Source organism: Kogia breviceps, chromosome 1 (assembly GCF_026419965.1).
Source record: "Kogia breviceps isolate mKogBre1 chromosome 1, mKogBre1 haplotype 1, whole genome shotgun sequence".
NCBI classification, from domain to species: domain Eukaryota; kingdom Metazoa; phylum Chordata; class Mammalia; order Artiodactyla; family Physeteridae; genus Kogia; species Kogia breviceps.
In genome coordinates this window covers 172,977,559-173,001,346 of record NC_081310.1, presented here as the reverse complement: position 1 = coordinate 173,001,346, position 23,788 = coordinate 172,977,559, and the positions used below count along the sequence as shown (strand labels likewise).

At 53.0% G+C, this 23,788-nt stretch overlaps 1 protein-coding gene across 2 annotated transcripts in view; it reads right to left on the bottom strand.

The window, feature by feature from the left end:
• Positions 1 to 39: 39 nt before the first annotated feature.
• GRIK3 (glutamate ionotropic receptor kainate type subunit 3) overlaps positions 40 to 23,788 on the bottom strand; it is a 240,518-nt gene continuing 216,769 nt past the window's right edge. For both annotated transcript variants that reach the window (XM_067011303.1, XM_059066261.2), the window contains exons 12-16: positions 23,403 to 23,521; positions 20,815 to 21,032; positions 10,234 to 10,456; positions 9,457 to 9,707; positions 40 to 6,617 (exon numbers count right to left, since the gene is read on the bottom strand). In XM_067011303.1, coding sequence (XP_066867404.1) covers positions 6,423 to 6,617; positions 9,457 to 9,707; positions 10,234 to 10,456; positions 20,815 to 21,032; positions 23,403 to 23,521 — 1,006 coding nt within the window. In that variant the 3' untranslated portion in view covers positions 40 to 6,422. The remainder of the gene's footprint in view (positions 6,618 to 9,456; positions 9,708 to 10,233; positions 10,457 to 20,814; positions 21,033 to 23,402; positions 23,522 to 23,788) is intronic.

Genomic DNA, 23,788 nt, shown 5'->3' with positions numbered 1-23,788 from the left:
AGCAGAAAACACATCTCAAGGGATCCCTGTTTTCTAGAAACATTTCTTTATTTAAAATTTAAAACCATATTACTCCATACAGCAAACTGTGCACTTTGATATATCACAGTGTCTTAAAAAGGAAAATAATCGGATTTGTTTGGAAATTTATTTACATCAGCCTAGAATGATTGGCAAGTAACACAGTTACTATGAAACCCAAATTGTTACAAAATGTTTACAAAAAACTATATTCATAGAAATTCTGCATGTCCACAAAGGGCATCCCCTGAATGGCCCAGAGACCAGTGTGTGGGAACCATGTTGAGTGGTATATTGGGAGGGGTGTCCAGGCACTCTGGTCTGGGTGGTGGGACAGTGGCCTCACATGGGGCTGTCTGGGGGCTCAGCTGAGGGGCTGGGAACCCAAGTCCCCATCATGGGAGGCCCAGCCAGGAAGCTGGCCCAGGCAGAGGTGGGCTGGGGGCTTGGAGCACAGTGGCATGGGGGCCCCTGGAGCCTCTGATTCCTGTCCTGGAGCCAGGACAGACCCTTCCTCAGGGCACTGGGTTCAGACGTGCTCTGGCCAGGGCCCCAGAGGCAGACCCAGAGTTAAGTGCTGACCAGTCTGATGCATGGGGCTGGAGCAGAGGGCAGGCCGCCGACCACACGCAAGCCCACTCCAGACCTTTTCTCTCCTGCCTGCGCCAGAGATGCTCTGACCTGTGATGCAACAGGACCACTAGCTAAAGGATTGGAATGGGAAGATGAGACGGATCCGAGCGGGGCAGGGGTGGAGGTCTGCGGGTACTGCGGGGGCGGGAGGGGGGCACAAGCTCCCTGCCAACTGCCCTGCAGGGGGAGGTGCAGCAGGGGAGAGAAGGCAGACAGACGGCACTGGGCTGCGCTCGGAGAGGAGTGCCTTCTCGGCTTCGCCTCTTTCACCCCATGTCACCGTTCTGCTCACATCTCTGGCTCCCTGGTCCCTTCCTGACAGCTGACCTTGGGGCCAAATGGGGCTGGGGAGGTTGCTGAGGTGGGACAAACTCTTGGCTGGAATTGCTGGGTCTATAGCTGCTGGAGGCCTCAGAGTTTTGATCTGTAAAACAGAGACACACTGTGGGGTGATCTGAGGTCTCTTCTAGAAGACAGGGGAGGGGGATAAGGTCAATACCTAAGGGCACAGGGACATCAGACTGGCACGCTGGCAATGCCCAGGGGGCCATTCTCTTTAAAAAGGGTTTTCCTTGGCTGTGAGCTGTGCCTTTGCATGTGGTTGAGAATGTGAGGCAGAGGCCTTTGCCACCTAGAATACTCCAGCCTTCTAGGGTATTCCAGGCAGAGCCTGACACCTCCCTGGTGGCTGGGCAGGCAGGTATTGAGAGCTGGTCTAGGCAGTGGGCCCCTCTTTCCCAGCCCTTCAGCTCTCTGGCAACTGCCCTGGGACCAGAGCTATCACATCGACTCAGGAGCCAAGTACTGGTATGAAGCTGCTCCCCAGAACCAGGTCCAGCTGTTCTGCCTCAGACCCTCTCCGATGCAGCCAAGGCCCCTGGGCCACTCCTGCCTATCCCCAGGAGGCACTGGCTGTACATGGGCCATCTGCCAGCCCCTCTTCCTCAGGGTCTGCAGACCTCTGATGTACGCAGGCCCTTCCCTCCCCCCCACCCATGGGGCTCTCCGCAGCCCCTTCCCCAGGTGGCGTCCATCCCAGACTCCGCAGCTGCAGCCCCCATCTCTCACCTGGTCCCCACCCATACTGGCTGGGTTATGTACACTCTGTGTGCAGACGTGCGGGGAAGGGTGCGTATACACATGGGCTACAGGTCATATATACACTGTGCATATATATATACATATAGCATATATATATATATATCTTTTTACATTCATATATATAATGTATAGAACATTAACCTTCTATCAAAAACAGTTTTGTGACTTTCATGTATGGCCTCAGAGCTGAACTTCTAACTCCAGGGCAAAGCCAGGACTGGAATGAAGGCTCGACTCAAACTGGCCTAGGGACAGAGGGCAGGGCCCTTCTCCCGTGGCAAGTGGCTGGGCCCGCTCCAGATGTGTCCATCCAGGCTGGGGCTGTTCCAGATGTGTCTATTCCAGAGGCCCGTCTATAGAGCTGGGCTCACTTCCTGAATCTGTCCATGGGGCTGGGCCCGTCTCAGATGTTAAGTCCGTATAGCTGTTTGTCCAGACCACAAGGCCCTTCCCAGCTGGCTATCCACACAGGCAGGACCACAGACGTGGGCCAGAGTGGGTCCTATTTCCAGATGTTTGCACAGAGAGCTGGGAAGGGCTCGGGGAGGGGTGGGCTTCACACTGAGCAATGAAGCAGCAGCGTCCAGCCCACATGCAGCAGGCCAGCAAGAAGATGTGGGGAGAGAGCTTCCCACTGTTCTGGGTGGGCGTGTGCCTGTGTCTGACTTCTGACTTCCTGGAGTTTAAGGAGGGGAGGGACCTCCAACCATCTGGAGTCTTCACCCACCACTGCCACCCTCCTCCATCCTGGCCCGGACCTGCCCTCCGCCGGTGCCTGGGGCCTTGCGGGGAGCCCGTGTGCTCAGCTAGCAGAGGCGGAGTCCTGGCTGCGGGGCGGTGGCTCCCACACTTCAGAGATTCAGAGTCAGCTCCTCAGCCAAGGGGGCCTCACGCCTCTTGAGAGACACTCGAAGCTACATGAATGGTGACAAAGCTCTCAGGGTTTTCTTAACTGTCCATAGAAGAGAGACCAACACAGGTCAAGGGGAGAGAGATAAGGAGCCCTCATGGCCCCAAACCCTATGGTCTTAGCGGGGTGTGTGTCTTCACTGCTGCCCCTCACTATGGCCAGTTTGATCAGGCTGAGGGAGGGCACTGGCATTTTGGGGTAGGGGATGGGGGTAGAAGGTAGGGGAGTCTTTTCTTCAGGGCCGGCATGCGGGGCCAGACAGGGACGGTCCAGCACCTGCTCGGGCCGGTCTCATCTCTGCTCCATCCAAACCAGTGTAGATGCCCCCATCACTCCCAGCCACTGACCTCAGTGCCTCGGTGTGGGCGTGCTCCCCTGCCCACGCGCACCTGCTGCGGCTCAGGTCCTCGTCCGCGGGCAGGTGGGCCTGAACTTTAATTCCACATGACCCGCCTTGCTGGGAATAGCTCCCTGGCCCCCACCCCCGAGATGCAGTGGTACCTTCAGTGCCCCGGGAGAGAGAGAGAGCTCACATGTGGGCAGGAACAGGCTCTGCTGCACTCGGAACGCTGGGCTGGTCTCAGAGACAAACAGGTCATCAGGCAGAGCTTGGACATGATCCACACACACGGACATAAGGCTTGAATGGGAGGTGAGATCAGGCCGCGTGTCCTCCCATCTCTGTGTAGGACTCGAGAAACCATTTCAGTCCCTTTCGGGGGATTTGCCAGATTGAACTGTGCCTCTGGTTTCCAGCATTCTCTCCTCCGTTGATGAAGCCCTTCCTACCCGCCCCACCTCCTTGCCGTCCTTCCCATCACAGTCTATATATGTGCATAGCCTCAGAAGAAATGACAACACTCATGGCATGTCACACACAAAAGCACACACACGTGTGTGTGTGATACGAACATGGATGCGGGCACGTGCTATGAAATTAGACCGGATAAAGAGAGTGGTTCATGTCTGTGGTTGGTGAGAACAAGTCGGCAAATACCTTCATCAGAATCTGGTTATCTGGCAATTGCCAAAAAAGTGTCATTTTCCCTTCAAACGGGCCTCTCTACCGACAGCAAAGGAGTCACTGGCCGTGAGTCCCTGCAGTGTTTCGCCTCCACTTGGCCAGTCTCCCCGTGCCCGTGCCTATGCAATCTAGGCAAAGCTTTGTGACAATGATCTCTCCACGGCAGAAGTGTTTGCGGACTCTGGCTCCCTGCCTTCCTGATTGTCCGTCTCTGCTCCTGCTGTGAGCTGGAACGTATGCGTGTATTTGAACACACGTATGTGAGCGCACTCACACACGAACGCCAGTCCCATGTGGCTTCTCACATACAACATGCATTGCCCTGTGCTACATGTCTGTCTGGTTCCGCCCTCCACTGCACACACACATGCACACGCACGCTCACACGTGGACCCCCTGATGACATGGCTTCTCCGTTTAAACATATTTGGCAATGTTTGCATGTGTTATTCTGTTCTCCACCCTATGCCATTTGGTGCACAAACGCACACACACACAAGCGTACACAGTCGTTCACGCATGCGTACATATGTATACTCACCAGAACCCCATTATGACATGGCTTCTCCTGTTTTTACATGTATGGGGTCCTGCTGCTTTGTCCAGATATTTGTCTCCCTCACCCCCAGTTCACACACATGCGCACACACACGTCAGAACCCAAAGGATTCTCCTATTATTGCATGCCTGGACTCTGCCCTAGTTTGCCTTTCATGCCCAGCCCCCAAAGATGAGACATACAAAGATACACATATATGCGTGCACACACACACAGACACACACACTCCTATACCCAGGAGCTCACAACAGCATGGCTTTTCCTATCGTGACGTGTGTTGGCTACGTGGTATGTCCAGCCCTCTTCTCCTACCTCCAGTGCACACAGCCTGTTGGAGCCACTGTGATTCTGGGAACCAGTCGGTTTGGCCCTGCAGCTCAGTTTGGAGGAGGGATGGTATTTATCACAGGAGTCCACTGTGCTCTCCTGCTTTGGGAGTCCTGAGGGGAGCCAGAGATTACCCTTCACCCCAGCTGAGAAGGTTCTTGAGACCTAAATGTAGCTCTTCCCTAACCAGGGTCCCCAAGCAGAAACAGGAGAGTGGTGGAGGGGTGTGGCTGGTATCTCCTGGGTCCCTGCCCGGAGTCTCCAGGCCCCTTTCCCTTGCTCAAAGCCTGCCCTCTGCCCTTGGCCATGGGCAGGCCTGCTGGCTCCATCGTGTTCTCTTTAAGGACACTTTGTTCCTAATCCCTCCATGTCTTATTCTTCTCTCAGAATCTTAGAGTCACAGACCTCTAGGGTATCTATCACAGCTAGCTGGAACCCACAGTTCACCTGGTCAACCCTTCACTGTACCTCATCTGCTACTACTTCTCTGCAGAACCTCCAAACCCCACAAGTTCCCAACTACTCTGGACAAGAGATCAGGGGCCATAATGGCCTTGTGTCTCTGTGTGGGGTCTTTGGTTAATTCTCCAGGAGGCAGCTTCTCCCTCCCCACCATGGGGGCCTCTATCAGGGAGGCTATTTTGCTCCTGAACACTTTCTTTTCCTGGGGAGCATCTTTCGGTTTGGCAAGTCCAGGAGGCCAGGTGTTCTTAAGGGCCCTTCTGGCGTTCCCCATCTACCCCAAAGTTAGCCTGTGCCATTGGACATGATCCTCTTTAGAGGAGGGGTGATGACGTTCACTTCAATCTAGGCTACTTTCCTCCTTCCATGATGACAGAAGAAGGTCAAGGTCAACTGGCCAGGAATGGGGAGCTGCTGAAGAGTAGATGGCAAAGAGCTCAAGCTCCCTAATGCCACCAGGGTTTAGAAAACAGCTTGGTAACCAGCAAAGTAAAATCTGCAGGCTCAAGGGCCTGAGGGATTTCCATGGAATCCACTGTTCCTCTGGGCTTCAAATATTGTCTCAGTAGTCTCTAGGCATACTTTGCCAGAGATTCAGGGGGTCTTCTTTCCTCTGGCTGGAATGTGGGGAAGAATTTGCTCTGACCACTCCTCCATTCCTAGAGACCTCCTAGAGGAGTAGGGCCCATTGGGACATTGTCCAGAAGAATTCAAAATGGCGGTCTCTGTGTATCCTCCTCTCCCCCAGCCTCCAAACTCCTCGTTTCCCCTATGGGGCTCTCTGCCTTCAACTTTGCCCAAACAGGGGCTGCCATGGGTGGTGTCAAGTCCAGGAGATCAGGACCACATAAGCAGCCCCTGGGGGATGAAGTCTTCCTTGTGTCCAGGCATGTGGGCCGGCCATGCCCATCTTCAGCTCCCATTGGCAGCCAAACCATAAGATCCTTAAGGTACCCAAGGTTTGTGTCTCTGGTCTCACAGTCAAGTTCCAGGAGGCCTGGGCTCACGGGGGAGGAGTGGCAATATAAGAGCTGTTTCCCATTTTCTTTGGCCCCTGCAGGGCCGCGGTAGAAACTTCTGACTGTAGAAGAGAGTCGAGGGGCAGGTGAGTTTGGCCTGAGAGAGGCATGTGCTTCCTTTGGCCTTGGCTGTCTTGGCTGGCAGCTTTAGAAACCCATAGAAGAAACAAAAGGAGGGTGAAGCCCAAGCAGCTGGCCTGGGGGCCTGCTGGTTTCCTGGTAGGTAAGGGCAGAGGACTCCTGGCCCAATAGGCAGGCAGCAGCTCTGGTCCCCAAGCCCAGTATGGGGACCGGGGATGTTCCTTCCAGTCTCCTTTGCTTTCCTCTGCACTGCCTGCAGGCCTGCGGTCCCCACCCCACCTGTGCCTAGGGGAACACGGGGGCCAGTGATGTGCTGCAGGTCATGCTGTCCTTGCCCGGAAGCCGGCGATCGTTGAATGTGTGCATGTTGATGACGGCATCAGTCTTGACCATCATGGGAGGCTGCGGCTTGTGCTTGACCCGACGCTGGCAGGTAAGGGAGAAGCGGATCTCGTCGGCCATGGTACTGCAGAAGGAACGCTGGGGTGGGGGTACGGGGTGGGAGGGCAAGGGGCACATGGGTGAGGCCCGACCCTGCAACTCCAGCCAACTCCTCCCCTTCCTCCCAGAGCCTGTGCTAAAGCTACCGGGTCTCCCTCACACGTTTACCCCACCTGCCTTCTGCCCCCTGTAAGGTGATTATTTTGAGTAGCAGCCTACAAAACATCACATCCTTGTTTGGAGTCTAAGGTGGTATCTTCGTAGCCCCATTTTACTGATGGGCCAACTGTGGCTCTGACTGGCATGCACATTCATGTTTGAGGAATTTACCCGCCTGACTTTTCTCCACTAGCTTCTGAAGGCAGGAACCAGCCAGTTTCATCCCTATGAGCCCAGCCCCCAGCTTTAGGCCTGGCTCAGAGTCAGTGCTTAAGAAACATTTGATGGATATATGAATAACCTTGCTGGAAGGGCTTCCAACTGAGGGGAGGGGTCACCGCGCTTCCACTCAGGGAAGTTCAGTACATATTTCTCAACTGGGAGGCAGGTCCCTGTAGGGCTGTGGGTGGCAGTGGCCTCTTCTGGCCTGGGTCCCTGTGGGTATCCAAGAGGGACAGCTCAAGTGCAGCACTGCCCACAGGTATCTGATGACAGTGGCTCCTATGAGACCAGCTGCTAGAGGTTGTCCTGCAGCTTGTCGAGAAGGCAGTGGGGCTGTCAATGCCTCAACTTGCCCAGGGAGGCCCGGGTATCAGCACTCAGACAGTTTGTAGGTAGGCTGTGTGGTGAAGGGGATGGGGGACCTGGCTTTGAATTCTGTCCCTGCCTCTTACCAGCTGTGTGACCTTGCCAAGTGTCCCCTTGCTTCCCCACTAATGCAGACATCATTCCTCCTCGCCTCCCTTTCTTCATTCTGAGACTATTTACTGAGACCCACTCTGTACCAAGCACTGTTCCGGGTGTTAGGCACACAGCAGTGAAAAAGACAGATAAGGTCCTAGCCCATGGTCTAGGAACCCATGGTCTAATGATGGGACAGAAATAGATAATAAACATGTGAACAAATAATTTCAGAGAGGGATAACTATTATTAAGAGAATAAAGCAGTGAAATGGGATAGAGTGGGGTGGGGAGGGGGGATAGGTGGGGAAGACTACTTGAGCTTCAGCTGAATGACCAAAAGACTCTAAGAATATGGAGCTCTGGGGGAAGAGCATTTCAGGTAGATGGAACAGCATGTGCAAAGGCCCTGAGGCAGAAATGTGCTTGGTTGAGGAATAAAAATGTGGCCAGTGTGTATGGAGCAGAGTAAGTGAGGGGGGAGGGTGGGAAGGAGGAGGTTGGAGACGTGGGCAAGGACCAGATCTCATAGGCTTTTTGGTGGAATTTGGAGCTCATTCGAATTGTAATGTAATTCTAATGCAACCCAAAGAACTTGATTGTTATTTTTAGATGTATCATAATTTTTTAAACCATTCCCTATTATTGGACATTTAGGTTTTCTCACATTATACTTAACACTTCAACAAACAACCTTGTCAATAAAATTGCACATATCCTTGGCCACTTCCATTGGGTGCATTTCTAAAAGTAGAAATTGGTCAAAATGCATGGCCACTTTTAAAGACTCTGGCCATACTGCAAAGTTACCTTCCAGAAACTTACCCTCTTGGCTTCCCCACAGCAATATGGGAACATGTCCCTTTTCTTATACCCATGTGAACTTGAACACCGAGAATTATCTTTGCCCCTCCTCTTTGCTAACTCAAGCTTCCTGATTATAAAGGACTCCATTTAATTTTGGATGGATGTGTAAGTGTATCTTATACATATGACATAACTGCAGTCTCCTTCCACAGTTGCCCTGAATCCCTTTGAACTTCGCTGTGAGAGGAGCTTCCCCGCAGCCCAGTAACCCTCAACTCAAGGTGCACCTTTTTTTTTTTTTTTTTTTTTTTGCGGTACTTGGGCCTCTCACTGTTGTGGCCTCTCCCGTTGCAGAGCACAGGCTCCGGATGCGCAGGCTCAGCAGCCATGGCTCACGGGCCCAGCCGCTCCGCAGCATGTGGGATCTTCCCGGACCGGGGCACGAACCCACGTCCCCTGCATCAGCAGGCGGACTCTCAACCACTGCGCCACCAGGGAAGCCCTCAAGGTGCACCTTTGAATCACGCCGTACACTTTCTTAAGAAGCCAATTCCAGGCTCTACCACAGGCCAATTAAAACACAATCTCTGGGAGTGAGGCCAGGGTATTAGCACTTAAAACACTTTCTCCCTGTGATTCCAATTTGCTACTGGGACCCAGAACCACTACCTAACCACACTTGATGAACTAATCAGACAGGTTGAACCTAGCAAGCTTGGGCTGGCCCTCCTAACTCTTTGTTTATTTATTTTTTTGGTTAAACTTTTGATTATGGAAATTTCCAAATATATGCAGAAGTGGAGAGAAGAGTATAATGAACCCCTATATAAGCATCACGAAGCTTCCAACAATTACCCTGGAGGGGTTTATGCGAGGGAATGACATGGTTTGAATTAAGTTTTAAACAGGGCACTGGCTGCTGTATGGAGAGCAGCTGGTCTAGAGGAAAAGTGGAGGCAGGAAGGCCCGAGAGACTGGAGACTGGTGCATGATCCAGCTGGACAGGATGGGTGTGGCCCGGTGTGGAGCTACAGCGAGGGGAAAACACGCTCCGAGTCAGTGCAGAGGTGGGGCTGGCAGGGCTTCCTGGTGGACTGGATTCAGAGTGAGCTACGGTGGGGATGGGATCAGACACCACCTTGCGCCTGGCACACAGGGGGTTTGAAACCAGCACAGACCCCGTTCTGTCTCCTTCCCTTCCCTGCGCAGGCGCCGGCTCCTGGGGGCTTACCTGCTCTCGCTCTGCTGTCTTGCGGAGCTTGTATACAAACTCGCCCACAGCCACCAGCACGGACAGGACCAGCCCGGCGGCCAGGACGATGAAGATGCCCCCAATCTTCTGGATGCCCAGGGCGCTGGCCTCTTTGTTTTCCTCCTCGGGACACCCGCTGCCCCGCCACCACTTCTCCTTCATGATGTGCAGCTTGTCCTCCTCCTGCAGCTGCAGGATGGCGATGGTGATCTTGTCGCGGTATGGGGAGCCTGAGTGGGGGAGAGAGGAACCTGGCTGTCAGCAGCCTTTAGTCCATCTGTGTGCCCCTGTCAGTACCCTGGTGGATGCCAGACACCATCACTGGGCCTCAGTATGCTCATCCAAAGGGGGACCCTAGTGCCAGGAGGCCCCTCTTGAAATCCACCTATGGTGTCTGGGTGGAAGGGTCCTGGTTTGGGATGGAGAGTCTTTCTCATGAATCCCCGTCTCCATAGGCCTGCAGCGCATCTGGGCGGCATCAACAGGGGTAAGGTCAGGGAGAGGAGGCATGACCTCTGAATTGACCCCCCCCAACCTTTGTGCCTACCCACGTCTCCTCTGCTCAGGTCAGGGCTGACCTTGCAAGGCTTGTGGCTCTACCTTTTTGTTTCTGGGCCGAGGATATGCTTGCCTTTTAAGGCTCAGTGGGGTGACCTGGGAGAGGGAGCAGGAGGCCAGGTGAGCGCATGAGTGGATGTGGTGGTTTCGCTCACCCTTTGTCACCCGCCACCCTCCCGCCTGCAGCCCCGTGCTCACCCATGGGCGTGCCAATGCCGTAGCCCTTGGAGTCGATGAGGCCCCCGATCTGGGTGAGGTTGCAGTTCCTCTGGGTGACGTATTCGATGGTGGTGGACTCCATGAGCAGCGCATAGTCGGCTGTCAGCGTCCGCTGGATGCCCTCCTCATTGTTTTTCACCAGTGCCGAGGGCTTGCTGCTCATGAAGGCCCACATCTTCTCGAAAGTGGAGATCTTGGATTTCTGGGCCATGGGGAGGGATGAGGGGTGGTGATGCACACACAGTTACTGAGCACACAGGGACCAAGCACAGCTCACCCCTTAGCAGGGCCCGGGTCCCTGAACTCTGTGCACAGTCCTCAGAGCGAGGGAGTGCGACCCACTGCTCAGATGTGGAAACTGAGGGCCTGGGAGGATAGGTCCCCAAACACACAGCTGCTGAGTCATAAAGCTGAGAGTCAAGCCAACCTACCCGGAAACCCTTGGCTCTTTGCCGCGGCACAAGTATTTTTCAGGCTGTTCTTTTAAAAATTAATCTTCTCTCTCTAAGATTTAGTAAACAATTAAACCTGTGCAGGTGCTGTTCTAAGTGCTTTGCCTGTATTAACTCACTGATTCTTCCCAGCAATCATAGGGGGCAGGTATTGTCATTAGCCCCATTTTACAGATGAGAAAATTGAGTTTAGCTGTGCCTCAATTTGCCTAATTTACTCAGACACAAAGTGGCAAAACCAGCCTTCTAACCCAGGCCATCTGGCTCCAGAGTCCGTGCCCCTAACCATAGAGGGGCGCTCTCTCGCAGAAACCACTGTGAGGGTGGGGGGAGGGGCAGGGGCTGCTGAGGGCAAATCTCGGTGGATTCTGGGCCCCCCACTCCCACTTCAAGCAGGTCGCTCTATGTACCACGCTCCAGGGGAAGATTTGTCTGAGGCAAGTGTTCCTGTCTGTTCTCCTTCAAAACAGTGAAAGAGAAGCAGGGTGAGAATTGCAGAGAGGGGAGAAGAGTGGGGACAGTCAGAGCAGGTGGTCCACAGACCCCCTCAGCCTCTTGTTCCAGGGCATCCTGGGCAGGATGCTGCTCCATGAATACGGAACCAGCAACCCTAAGATCAGGCCTGGGGGGTGGGCTGCTGTGCCTGCCCTGCCTGGCTGGGGAGACTCAGAGAGGGCCTGGGGCCAGGAGAGGGGGCCGAGGTTCCATGTTCCTTGCTGCCTGAGGAGACTGGGCAGACCTGGGTGCAGGCACTCATGAGATTTCTTGGGAACTTAGTGCCTGCCGGCTGCCTGCTCCCAGCAGGGATCAGCCTTGCCTCCGCTGATCCCAGGGGAGCAGGTGGCTCTGCAGGCCTCATTGTCCCTGGCTGTTTCCAAGTCTGGCTGTGCCTGTTTGTGATGTCAGCCTGTCTGACTGGCACCCGGCCCAGCTCCGGTGTGCGTGATGGCATGGGTGCGCTCAAACAGGCTGGTGCGGGGCTGCGGGCGGGACGAGAAGCTGTGACTGCCAGGGGTGGTGGGGGGAGGGGGCTGGGAGGAAAGAGGACCTTCTACTCTCCAGGTGTTTCCTAGCTCTAAGGGCTGTCCCCTCCAAGCCTGGCTCCTGGAGACCCAAGCACGCCTCGGGGAGGAGGGAGCCCCGGAGCAGCAGGCGGCACACCACTCGAGATTCCACCTAAGCCCCGAATCTCTTGAGTGCCAGGGATGCCTCCTTTGGGCACGGGGCCTGAGGGCGCCTTCATAGACGAGCAGCCACTCCCCTCCTGCAAATTTATCCGCCCCGAAGCTGAAGGCCTGGAAGGGCTCAGATGCCCAGAGCCCTCAGTGGGTTCCATCGGAGCAGCAAGCTGCCGCCCGCTCCTGCCGTCCTCAGCCTGTCCCACTATCAGCTATTCCTGCTCCCCAGCTATTCCATCCTCCCATGGCTCCCAGATGCTTCCCCCTCCCCACTTAGCTACTCTTGCCCTTAAGAACATTCCTGATGTCCAGTTCTTCTGACTCTCCAGATATTTCTTATTTTCTAGATAATTTCTGATATCCAGACTGCCTCCTTCAGCTTCTCCCTTGGGTCCATTCTCACTCTGCTACTTTTCCCGCCCTGATTCTCTACAGTCGGAAGCTTTGAACTGGCTCCAATGATCCCCATCCCCGGGATTCATGCCCTGGTGTGATCCCTTACCCCTGAGTGTGGGCTGGGCTCAGTGACTTGCTTTTAACCCCCGCCCCCGGGAGTGATGGGATGTCATGCCTCAGATTAGGTTACAAGAGACTGTGACTTCTGTCTTGCTTCCGCTCTCTCTGGCTCCTCTGGCTTGCTGCTCTGATGGAAGCTGGCTGCCATGCTGTGAGCTGCCCCATGGAGAGGCCCACATAGCAAGGAACAGAGGGCAGCCTCCAGCCGACAGTCAGTGGAGATGGAAACCCTCTCTGCCCAATAGCCCAGGGGGAACTGAATGCTGCCAACCACCACGTGAGTGAGCTTAGAAGCAGAGCCTGGAGATGACCACAGTGTTAGCCAGCACCCTGATCCCAGCCTGTGAGAGGCCCTGCACAGAGGACCTAGCTATGCCAAGCTGACTCCTGACCCACAGACTGAGGTCATAATGTTGTTGTTTTAAGACACTAAGTTTGGGGTAATTTGTTATGCAGCTATAGGTAACTGATACACTCTCTTACACTCATACTGATGCAAGCTACTTTTATTTCCAAGATCATTGCTTTTTCAGATAATCAGTTCCAACTCTTCTTCTAATCAGGTTATCCAAGCCCAATCATCACGGCTTGGCAGGGACACATGGCCTCAGATATTCTGCTCTCTTGGTTATGGTAACTAAGTACTATTCTCCAATCAGTGATTTCAGCACCTCAGCTCCTTTTCCATCCCAGTCTCTCCTGCTTTCCAAATTCTCCTTCTTCTACTAGAGGTGGGAATTAGGAGTGTATGAGGCCATCAGGGCTCCTTTTACATCTCCTAATGCATGCATGCATGCATCCATCCATTTATCCAGCCATCCATCTACCTATATCCATCCACCCACCCATCCTCTCATTCGTCATGTTCATGTTCTCACCCATTCACTCACACACTATCTACAAACTAATTCATTCAACTAACTATCCAGCTATCCACCCAGCCTTTTACTTATCCATCCATCCATCCATCCATCCTTACACCTCACCCACTCATTCTCCGACACAACCAGCCATCAGTAACTTGAAAATGAACCACACAGGGAGCCCTGTCCCACTCCTTCTGTCTCAGAAGAGGATGAGAACTTCTCCTCTTTCTGCAAACGCCTCCCTGCATCCTCTCCCCAACACGCCATTCCTCCTATACATAGGCCTGCCTGACATCAAAATATATGCTCTTCCTGGTAACACCCCATCATAAATGGAGATAGAAATTTCCATTGGAGGCTGGCGAGGGAGAGGTTGGCATTGAGGCTGATGGGCTTTGAGGAGAGACATGTGAAAGCCTGAAGCAGGTGAAGGAATGGAATGGGGAAGGTGGTAAAGACACCAGAGAGCTTGGACCAGTTAAGATGAGAAGTAACGATAAGGCAGGAAGCTGGCTGTGATGCTGATTTCAAGAGGTTCTGCTCTCCCAGCTCTGGTGTCAACTAATCCATTACCTTCGTCACCTTTAGGCAGGTGGGTCTGAAATCTTCTTCCCTAGAAAGGCCACCTCCTGTGTTTGTCTCATATCTTGGGATCCCCATTTTCAACAAAACCCACTGATAGTTTCTGATTCCCCTTAGGTTCTGTCCCTGAGTGATTCTGTGATTCTGAGAGCATCCCTGAAAAGCTTCCCTGTGCACCTCTGAGGCAGGAAGGGATACAGCCAGGGCCCCTACTGGAATCTCAGTCCCCTCTCCTATCTTCTTGGGCCTGGTCACAAGATGCCTGAGTTCCGTCACTGGCCTGAGTTAGTTACCACCCCAGGGAATGGAGTCTCACGTACCTATGGCTCCAATGCTATCCTCCCTGTCCCAGTTCCAGTGGGAACCTTAATAAGCGTTGCTTCAGGGCCAGTCACCCAAATCAATTAATGGAATCGTTTGGAGCAGCCGATACAGGGCGACATGCCAGGACGGAAAGGATTTTTTTATCAGTGAATTTGGCAAGAAAGTAAGTTTCAGACTCACGACTTTCAATTCTAGCCTCCTCAAAGAAGTAAATTGATTTTCCCCAACTGAAGATATTTAATCTTGAGAATTTAACATTTCTGTATAAGAAAATGTATATATATATATGTATAAAAATATATATCAATTCCAAAGAGAGCTGAATCTCAGAGAATGTGTGTGGGGAGGCAATGTGATTCCATGTGAGACCTTGGGTATTTTCCATACTGGAAAAGAAATCTTTTTCCAGATTAACTGGCTTTCTTATCCCTGGATGTGGAGTCTTTGGCCTTATCAGATCCACGTACCCGAGCAGTTAATCATGTCTCTTGGGTTATTTTCATGGGGACCAGGAGGCTCCCTGAATCCCCTGTCTCTGCCCACCTCGCCAGGGCAGACTCGCTGATCGTCTGGCCCAGCAGCTGCCTCTGCTGTCTGCACGTGTCCCTGAGGCTTGGCTGTGCGGGGGCTGCAGGCTGGCCCCTGAAGGGAGAGTTAGGAGGTGAGGGCTGCAGGCTGACCCTTGCAGGGGGGTAGTCAGTAGGCGAGGGCTACAGGCTGGCCCTGCAGGGGAGAGTTAGGAGGTGAGGGCTGCAGGCTGGGGATGGAGGTGGTGGGAGGGGTTGGCTCCACTGCATGGACTCTGGTGTCACACCTAGCTGGGTTCAAATGCCAGCTCCTTCTGTGACCACAGGCAAGTGATGTCACATCTCTGAGCCTCACTTTCCACATGTGTAAAATGGGAATCAGCACAGAGCCAGGTTCCTAGGAAGTGCTTGATAAGTGGCTAGCGTCATTCTCTGTCTTTAAGCCTCCTTTATTCTCTTTAAGGCTCAGTTTTCTCATCTAGAAATTGGGGATAATAATTTCTAGAGTGCAGAGTTTCTATAGAAACTAAATGACATGTACTCAGTGGCAGAAAATTCCAGTGCTGAGACAGGCCAGGCAGAGAACTGTAAATAAGTAAAGACCGCTGAGTGGAGGTTCTGATAAGCTGGAGAGGGCCATCGCCTCTTGGCGCCTGACAATCTCTCTTCAGGAGAGCCAGCTCAGTGATGCTCCTCCATCTTTCACATTTTCGAGAAGCTGTATATGTGAATTTTTTAAATGCAAAAATCTCTCCATTTTAAAATGCTGGCCACTAATTTAAAAAATATAAGAAATGTGTGGCCGCTAAAATCCTATCTGGGGGCTGAACAGGGCTGTGTATCACCAAGAATAAACAATAAAAATAGTTAACATTTATTGTAGGCATACTCTGTGTCAGGTATGGTTCTAAGTTTTCTATATAAATTATCCCATTTAATCATCTCAATAATCATCTCTACAAGGGTGTGTGTGTGTACTATTATCATACCCATTTCATAGGTGAGAAAACCGAGGCACAGAGAGGTCATCAGTAACTGAGTCGTTTTCAATAGCTTCCCATCATCCCCGGGCCTCCCCTGCCCCTTTTGCTGCCTTCTGCCTGCCTGCTCTGGGTCTCTTCTATTCTGAGGACCTCTGGGCTCCCCCTGAAGTGTTTAGCTCTGTGCAGAGGTAGACAGCCATCCTGTAACAGAGGCACCAATGTCCTCCACAAGGCCCCTGGGCCCAATCTGGAGGGACCTGGAAGAAGAGAGATTCTCCAGGTGTCCACTGGCTGGAGCTTCTCCATGGGACTCCAGTTAAACCCTTGCCTCAGGAGGGGACTACCTGGCGAAAGGAGAAAAGGGGCCAGCCGGCTTGCCCATCTTCTGGGTCAGCCAAACAGAGGGGCATCCAGAGGAGAGAGCCTTTGCCTTAAATGTACTGTGTGCCTAGCACTGGCCTAACCACTGTATATACAGTAGCTCGTTGAATCTCCTTGCTAATTGCAGCATGGTGGGAATCAGTATCCATGTCATCCAGGTGAGCAAATTGAGGCTCAGAGAAGTGAAGTGACTTATCCAAGGTCACCCAGCACAGACAACAGCCAAGACTCAAGTCCTGGTCTGTCTGAATCTGAGACTGATGTGACTTGACTGCGCCAGGCTGCACCACAATGAATTCTGCCTGGTCACTGCATTTCTGTCCTACTATCCTGCTTCTGCTTGAAAGCAGGGCTAAGGCTCTATCAGAGAGGCGAGCAGACAGGTCAGGAGAAACTGGGAGCTGAGCTTGGGAGCACCCTCCTGAGCCTTCCAGCCCAGGGAAGAGTCTGCTGAGCAGCTGGAAGGTAGGGAGATGGACTGGATGGCCTCTCCAGGCACCTTCCAGGCTCAGTTGCTAGGATGGGGCAAAGCTGTGCAAGGGGTGGGGCTTGACGGTGCCAGGGACCTGGGGAGCCTGGAACTCTTGGTCCTCAGCTCTGTCTCTTTCCCAAGCAGCTGTCGCTCACACACAGTCCCTCCCACGTGTGATGTGTCTCTCCCACCGCAACACCAAAGAGGGCTAAATCCTTGGAGAAGCTGTCTTCTGACATCCTCTGCCGTCAAAGCTGCCCAGCCCTCCCCACCAAGAACACGCTTTCCCAACATCCTCCTTTACATTTTGCCTACATATTTTTACAGCCAAACAACGCTTTCAAAGGCCTCTTTTTTCTTCTCCTAATTAATTTTTATCTTCCAAGACGGAGGGAGGACAACACAGGAGACGTTGTTTGTGATGTTTGCTGCTCCCTGACAACTCTTCAAATGAAATTTCCTTTGGAATGATGGGATGCCACTAGCCACGCGTCTCCCAGTCTACAGGGTGGGGGAGCGAGGGATCTGGAGTCCCTCGGGAGACCGGTGTCCTGCTTCCTGCTGTTGGCATCTTTGGATGGGAATGGGCTCTCTCCCTCGAGTGCTACTCTCAACCAGGGCGGCTTTTTAAGACAGTTTGCAGCTTAACCAGGAAACATGCTACCTGCAGAAATGAAGTTCATTTGCCCTGTGCTCTGGAACCTTCAGGGGTGCTACCTGCTGAGTTCGTGTCCTCAGCATGGTCTCCTGTATGTGCTTTACTTGGCCTCTGCTGTCTTTTAATTCCATCCTTTAATTCAACAACGGCATCCACTCAATGTGAATTATTTAAGCAACTACGATGTGCCAGGATGGTTCTAGGCTGGGGATATGGCTTCACTCTTCCCCTGTGAACTGTGGCTGACTGGACTGTGGCTGGCTCCTTAGAGAAACAATATGGACACGGGGACAAAGCCCAGGCATTAGAGCCAGACTAGTTGGTTTCGAATCCCAGCGCTGCATTTCACCAGCTGTGTGATGTTAGGCAAGAAGTATGAACTCAGGTTACTTTCTGAGCCTTCCTTTCATCATGTGTTAAATGGAGGTGATAATAATAGTCTCAACCTTCTAGGGATGTTATGAGGATGATAGGAGTGAATACAGGTAAAGTACTTGGAACGTCGCCTGGCACACAGTGAGTGCTCAATAAATGTTACTATTATTTTGACTTTGCCAATGTCTCCTAGACATCCAATGGCAACCTCTGGAGCTGATTCCTGTTCAACCCTAGTGCCAGTCTTGCTGTATACACTCACGGGTGGGAGAGAGGACCACCCCTCCAGGAGAAGACCCTGGAGCGGCTGCAGGAGAGGGTAGTGTGTGTGCAGACAAAGTATCCGACTGTACATCCGGCTCCATTGATCCTTGATCTGCTGTTTGATCACCCGCAACTCACCCAGCCCCTCTGGACCTCTAGGTTAAACTCAGGTTTCCTTCCAGCTCTAACTTGAAAGTGCCCATAAGGAGGCTACCCCCAGGCCCAGTGCAGGTGTGGGGAAGGGGGAGGGCTTGGGGAGGGAGGTATGCCTAAGGAGGGTGGGCTGGGGGTGGGGCAGGGAGGAAGTAAGTTTGTCCAGGGACCTTCTAGGAGGGTCTTTTCTTCTAGCTCATCATCCGAGGTGGGGATAATGCATCCACACTCAGGTTCCTCTCCACCTACATAACAGTCCCACCGCTGCTGCTGATGGAAGGGAGCCTAGGCAAGAGGGTTTCATTTGAATTAAAGCGGGAGACAAGGTGGCCAGAGAGCAAGCGGAATTCACTGGTGATCAGGAGGGCAAGGAAGGGGAGTTGGTTCTGCAGGGCGATGTGGAGTTGCTGTTTCTGGCCAAAGGCCCTTGTGAGCCTGGGCCCTTAAGCCCCAGCATCCCAGCTGGGTGGCAGCATCTGTGTCCCTCCCCTGCCCTCCTCACTGCACCATTCGCAGGGAAGGTGGCTGAGGGTGGAGCGGGCTGTGGGAGGTGCTGCTTGATGCCGAGGACAGCAGCTCGGTGGGGAGCAGGGACCAGGCTCTTGGAAGCCAATCTGAGCATCTTAGCATGGAGGGAGGCAAGGGCATCCAATCAGTGGCAATGAGCCTGCACTGGGCTTATTTATGCTGCTTCCCTTTGATCGGGAGCCCTGCTTAGAGATGGGCTCATCTGTAATGCATGAGGGATGCTCTGGCACAGTCAAAGGGCTGGGCCATAGCCTGCGGATAGGCAGGAGCAGGCGCAGCACACACACACACACACACACACACACACACACACACACACACGCGCGCGCGCGCGCGCGCCCATCCCCCCACTCACACTTATCTAAGCACACCTGTTGGGACATTTAAGCAGACAGACACGCGTGCACTCTCCACCTACATATCTATGTAGACACTGGCACACACCTGTAAACAATCATAGGCACATATCCACATGCCCAGATCACAGAGACACATGCAAACATATGCTGGTCAGTACATATATGCAGACACACATGTCCAAGCATAAAGACACACAAGCACCCAGAGAGGCTGACTCTTGTGCATGGGCACACATGTGCACACATACATACACAAAGGTGCATTCACACGTTATATACCGCTACACGCGCACGTGAAGGCATTCACATACTCACATACTTGCTCGCCCTCATGAATACATACACCGGGTCCCAGAGAGCCCCTAGTGAGCTTATGACAATGCTTTATCTTCCCCACACTCTAAATACATGGTGGTGACCTTGTAGGAAGACCGAGTTTGCCAGAAGCAACATTCCAGAGGGGAGTCTGTTTCCTCTCTCTTTGCTCTTCACTAAGCAGTTGCTTCTACCCTTAAGAAGAGGCACAGGGGACGCCAGGGCCGGGGGTGGGGGTGGGGAGTGCTACTGGGGCTCCATGCCCAGGAGGTAGAAGGCTTTCTCATCCAACCCCTTCTTTGGGTCCTTACTCAGACCCCACTGGAGGCTCAATCGATCACTCAGAGGCTTAGCCTGGAAGGAGGCAAGGGCTGGGGGATGGGGAACCAGGGCCCGGAGGAAAGCAAAACACCCCAGGCTTTCAGACTGATTGACGGCAATTGACCACTAAACAAATACAGGAATGAATGGACCCATAGCCACAGAATTCCCAGATCCTGACCATTTCTGAGAAATCATTAGAGCAGTGGTCCTCAAAGGGTGGGCCCTGGACCAGCAGTCTCAGCCTCACCTGGGAACTCATTAGAAATGCACATTCTCAGGCCCCCCAGGACCTACTGAATCAGTAACTTCAGGGGTGGGGCCCAGCAATCTGGGGATTCCCCAGGTCTTCCAGGTGATTCGGACACACACTCAAGTCTGAAAACCATGGCTCAGAACATGGGCTTTGGAGAAAGGCAGACCTGGGCCAGCCTCGGGCTCCTTTAGCTGTGAGTCCTTGGACAAACCGCTTAATGCTCCAAGCCTTAGTTTCCACACGTGTAAAGTGGAAACAGTTGCAGTACCTACTTCACGGGATTTGTCACGAAGATTAAATGAGACCAAGCATGGAGCACCTGACGCACTGTGAGCTCTCAGTGGTGGTAGCTATAGTTATCATTACTTTAATTTGCAGAAGAACATTTACAGCTATCGGTGGTCAGGGTCACTCAGTTTCCTAAACCCTCAGCTACTCTGGTAGAAGGTGAAAAAACATTAAGGAACTAAGCAAACGCTTTACAAAACAGGAGGGTGCAGCAAAGTCACGGCCATATCCCCATGAGAGCAGCGACCCGAGCAGCTGACAGGGGCTTTATTTACATGGACACCAGCATTCCACGAGCGTAATATGCTAAGGAATGCTTGTAAATGCTTGTTCAAGTTTTAAGCCTCCTTCCTGCCCTGGAGGATGTTCCCCTGCTGCTCTCTCAGTGGTGGAGAGCTCACCCCAAGCCCAGGCCAGCCTCTTGGAAGTGGAGGCTGTCTGAGACACAAAGCCAAGGGCAGGGAGCCCCCTGGCGCCAGGGCCTGTTTGTGTGTCTGGGCCATACTTCTCCTTCCCCCTTTTCCAGCCTCTTCTCCCCACCTGTCCTCCTCTGATGATTTAAGGAAACACAGCATATTCATGCTGTTTGTCCCAGGTATGGAAACTTCTAGGATTTGTGCCGGGACCAATCCAGATGGCCACATCACTACAGCTCCCAAAGTCAACTGGTCCCAAACAGGGATGGGCGGAGCCCTGGAGATTTCGGGTCCTTTGGCTCTGTGTGGTTAGGGAAGGACAGTGAAGGGAGGGAGAAGGTCTCACCTTGAAGAAGGTCATGGTGGCCCCGTCCTTGACGGCCCCATACTCGATTTTGGTTTGCTTGGCCAGGTCATCGGCAGAGTCGATGGGCGATTCCATGCGCTCCACGGTCAGAAAGGCAGCCAGGTTGGCCGTATAGGAGGAGATGATGATCAGCGTGAAGAACCACCAGATGCCACCGATGATGCGTGTGGACAGGGCTTTGGGCATCAGTTCAGACCCTGGGAGGAGGGAGGAGGAGACTGGGGCTCCCTGACAATGCTCAGACCAGGGTTGCTCTGGTCCTCTGGGACACGGACTCCACTGACAATCTAGTAACAGCTGAGACCTCTTCCCTAGACCAGCGGTTCTCAAAGTGTAGTTAGTTCCTGGACCGTCAGCATCACCTGGGAACTTGTTAGAAATGCACATTCTCAGGCCCCACCCCAGGACCTAATGAATCAGTAACTTAGTGGTGGGGCCCAGCAATGTGGGCTTTGATAAGCCCTCCAGGTGATCCTGATGCAGGCTAAAATTTAAGAACCACTGCTCGAGAAAAATACACACATGCACAACATTTCACAGGCTGGTGAGACCCTCTGATGCCTATCTGTGAACCACCTGTGTGGTCCCAGGTTCTGAGCACCTGGAAGTCTTGAGTGAATCCCGCTCTTAGCTCTCAGGTCTCTGTGTGATCACGTGCCAGACAACGTCCCTCTCTGGGACTCTGTAAAGCATCGTCCTTCCTCTGTCCCAGCCTCACGCAAATACCACAATGATGCTGTAATGATATAATTTGAGGAGGAACTGTGTTGGAAATACAAGTGGTATACAAATATAAGATTGCTTATATAAGGGTGCTTTGCAGGAGGAGAAAAATCAACATTTTTTGAAGCTCTTTGCCGAAATAGATCACTCCTCCTCCCCGACCTTGGGTGTGAAGCACAGTTTAGCTGAAACCTTCTACCTGAAGTAATTAACTAGGTGGCTTTCAAGAGATTTAAATAGCAAGTCACTCCTGAACTTTCCAGAATATTTGGACCTGCCATCTGAAAAGCGTCTGCTTTGATATGGATGAATATTTTTCTCAAAGAAATCACTCAAGGGAGAGTTTTTCAAATACATTAACTATTTTTCTCCCTCCTAGTCAAACCTTGTGGGGAGTACATCAGGGGCCAGTGCTTTGAATTAGCAGCAGGAGGTGAAAGGGAAGAGATTACTGCATTGAGGGGCCTCCAGGTCCTTCCCAACTGTCACTGAACAAAGATGATGAATGAAGAAGCAAGGTGAGCCTTCAGGACACTCATTAATGGTGGGGACAGAAAGAGGCACTTCCCTCTAAAGCCGCCTGTCACTTCCCAGCTGCTGGAGACCACGCCCCCGCCTCCACCCCCAGCTTCATCTGCCTGGCCCTCCCCCAAGCAAGGGGCTAGAACTGCCCCCAAAGGGAGAATGACTTATTTTAGTTGTTTGCTTGGTGAGCTCTGCCAGGCTCTGTTGGGCCCCTGACCTGGCCTCTGTCGTGGCTGGGAGCTCACTCAGGTCAGGGTCTTTCATTCAAGTGCCCAGCACAGGGCTTGGCGTGTAGTGGGGACTCAGGAGACATTGAGATAACATCAGTCATTCATTCCTTTGGCATTTGCTGGTATATATCTACTGAGGACCAGGGTTTGTGCTGGGCCTTGAGGATACACACAGATGAGTGAGGGACAGAGACATTCTTTGCTCCTTGGATCTCCTTCCCTCCCTGGTGCCCTTGTTCCCACTGTCCCTCTGTGGGACCCTAACTCAGGCAGAGGCAATGAGCACTTGGCTCCTGGCCATCGGGGCTTGGGGGTGGGGTTCTTCTGGGGGTCTTTCCTGGCTGGGGTTCCCTCCCCCTGTGCTTGCCCTCCAGCCCCCGGTGTTTTTGCACTATGCTCCTTGCAGGTGCTCTGCTTTCTGAGATATCTGAGCAAGTGCAAATCTTTCTAAAAGGTGGGCTACCAGCCGGGAGTAGGTGCAGTATCCCAACCCTCCCTCAAGAGGATGTAAGAAAAAATGGCGTCCTTCTGTGTTTACCAGCTCTGATGCACTGAGGCTAATGTCCCCACCTCAGACATGCCCTTTTCGACTACCAGGCTCCCCAGAGCCCAGTTCCCGCTACATTCTGAAGTTTTCATAGTCCATCTCTGTCCTCCACCCCCATGGCCACTACCCCGACTCAGGCATCATCATCTCATTCCTTCAATAGCCTCCCACCCAGCCTCCCTGCCTCCAGTCTCCCCTCATCCTCAGCCCAACTTTGCTCAGCCAGATTCTGAGGTGGTGAGGCCATCGGTGGAGTTGGCCCCAGCAGACAAGATGCTGTATGTCCATCGCAGCTGGAGCAGGAGGGGCTGGGGATGAGCCCTGCATGCCATGGGTGGGCGTGGCTTATATGCTTCAGCCTCAGACCGTGAGCCGGTCCAGCCGCAGTAGTGATGGAGCTTGGGGACCTGGGAAAGGGCACACACCTGAGCATCCAGGTGTCTCCGACCTTCAGAGGGCTTGGCAGGTCTGAGGCTGCCCTGGAGGGTGGGGCTGGCTCTGCTGACACTGGAGAGGAGGCTGCTTGGGGAGGGCACACATACCTTGCTGCATCAAGGACCCCATTCCAAACCAGAAGCTGTTCAGCAGAGTGAAGTTATTTTCTACCACCTCGGAGCCAGGGTTGCAGGGGTGAGCATCATACCACTCATAAGGGCTGAACCTGCAGCAGAAAGAGGTGGGCAATGAGGCGAGGCTATGGGGAGACGGGAGGGAGGGAGTGTCCAAGCCACACAAGCCAGCGGTCTAGCAATCAGTGATATGCCGACAATTTTAGCATCAATTCCCTCATTGTTCTGCTGGGAAGGCAGGGAATGGGAAACCAGGGCCATTTTGCTTCTCGTTCTTTATTGTTAGTGCCCTTCTCTGGTGATAAAAGTAATGCAGCAGTATCTCTTAGAATTAAAAGTGCACATGCCCTTCAACCTAG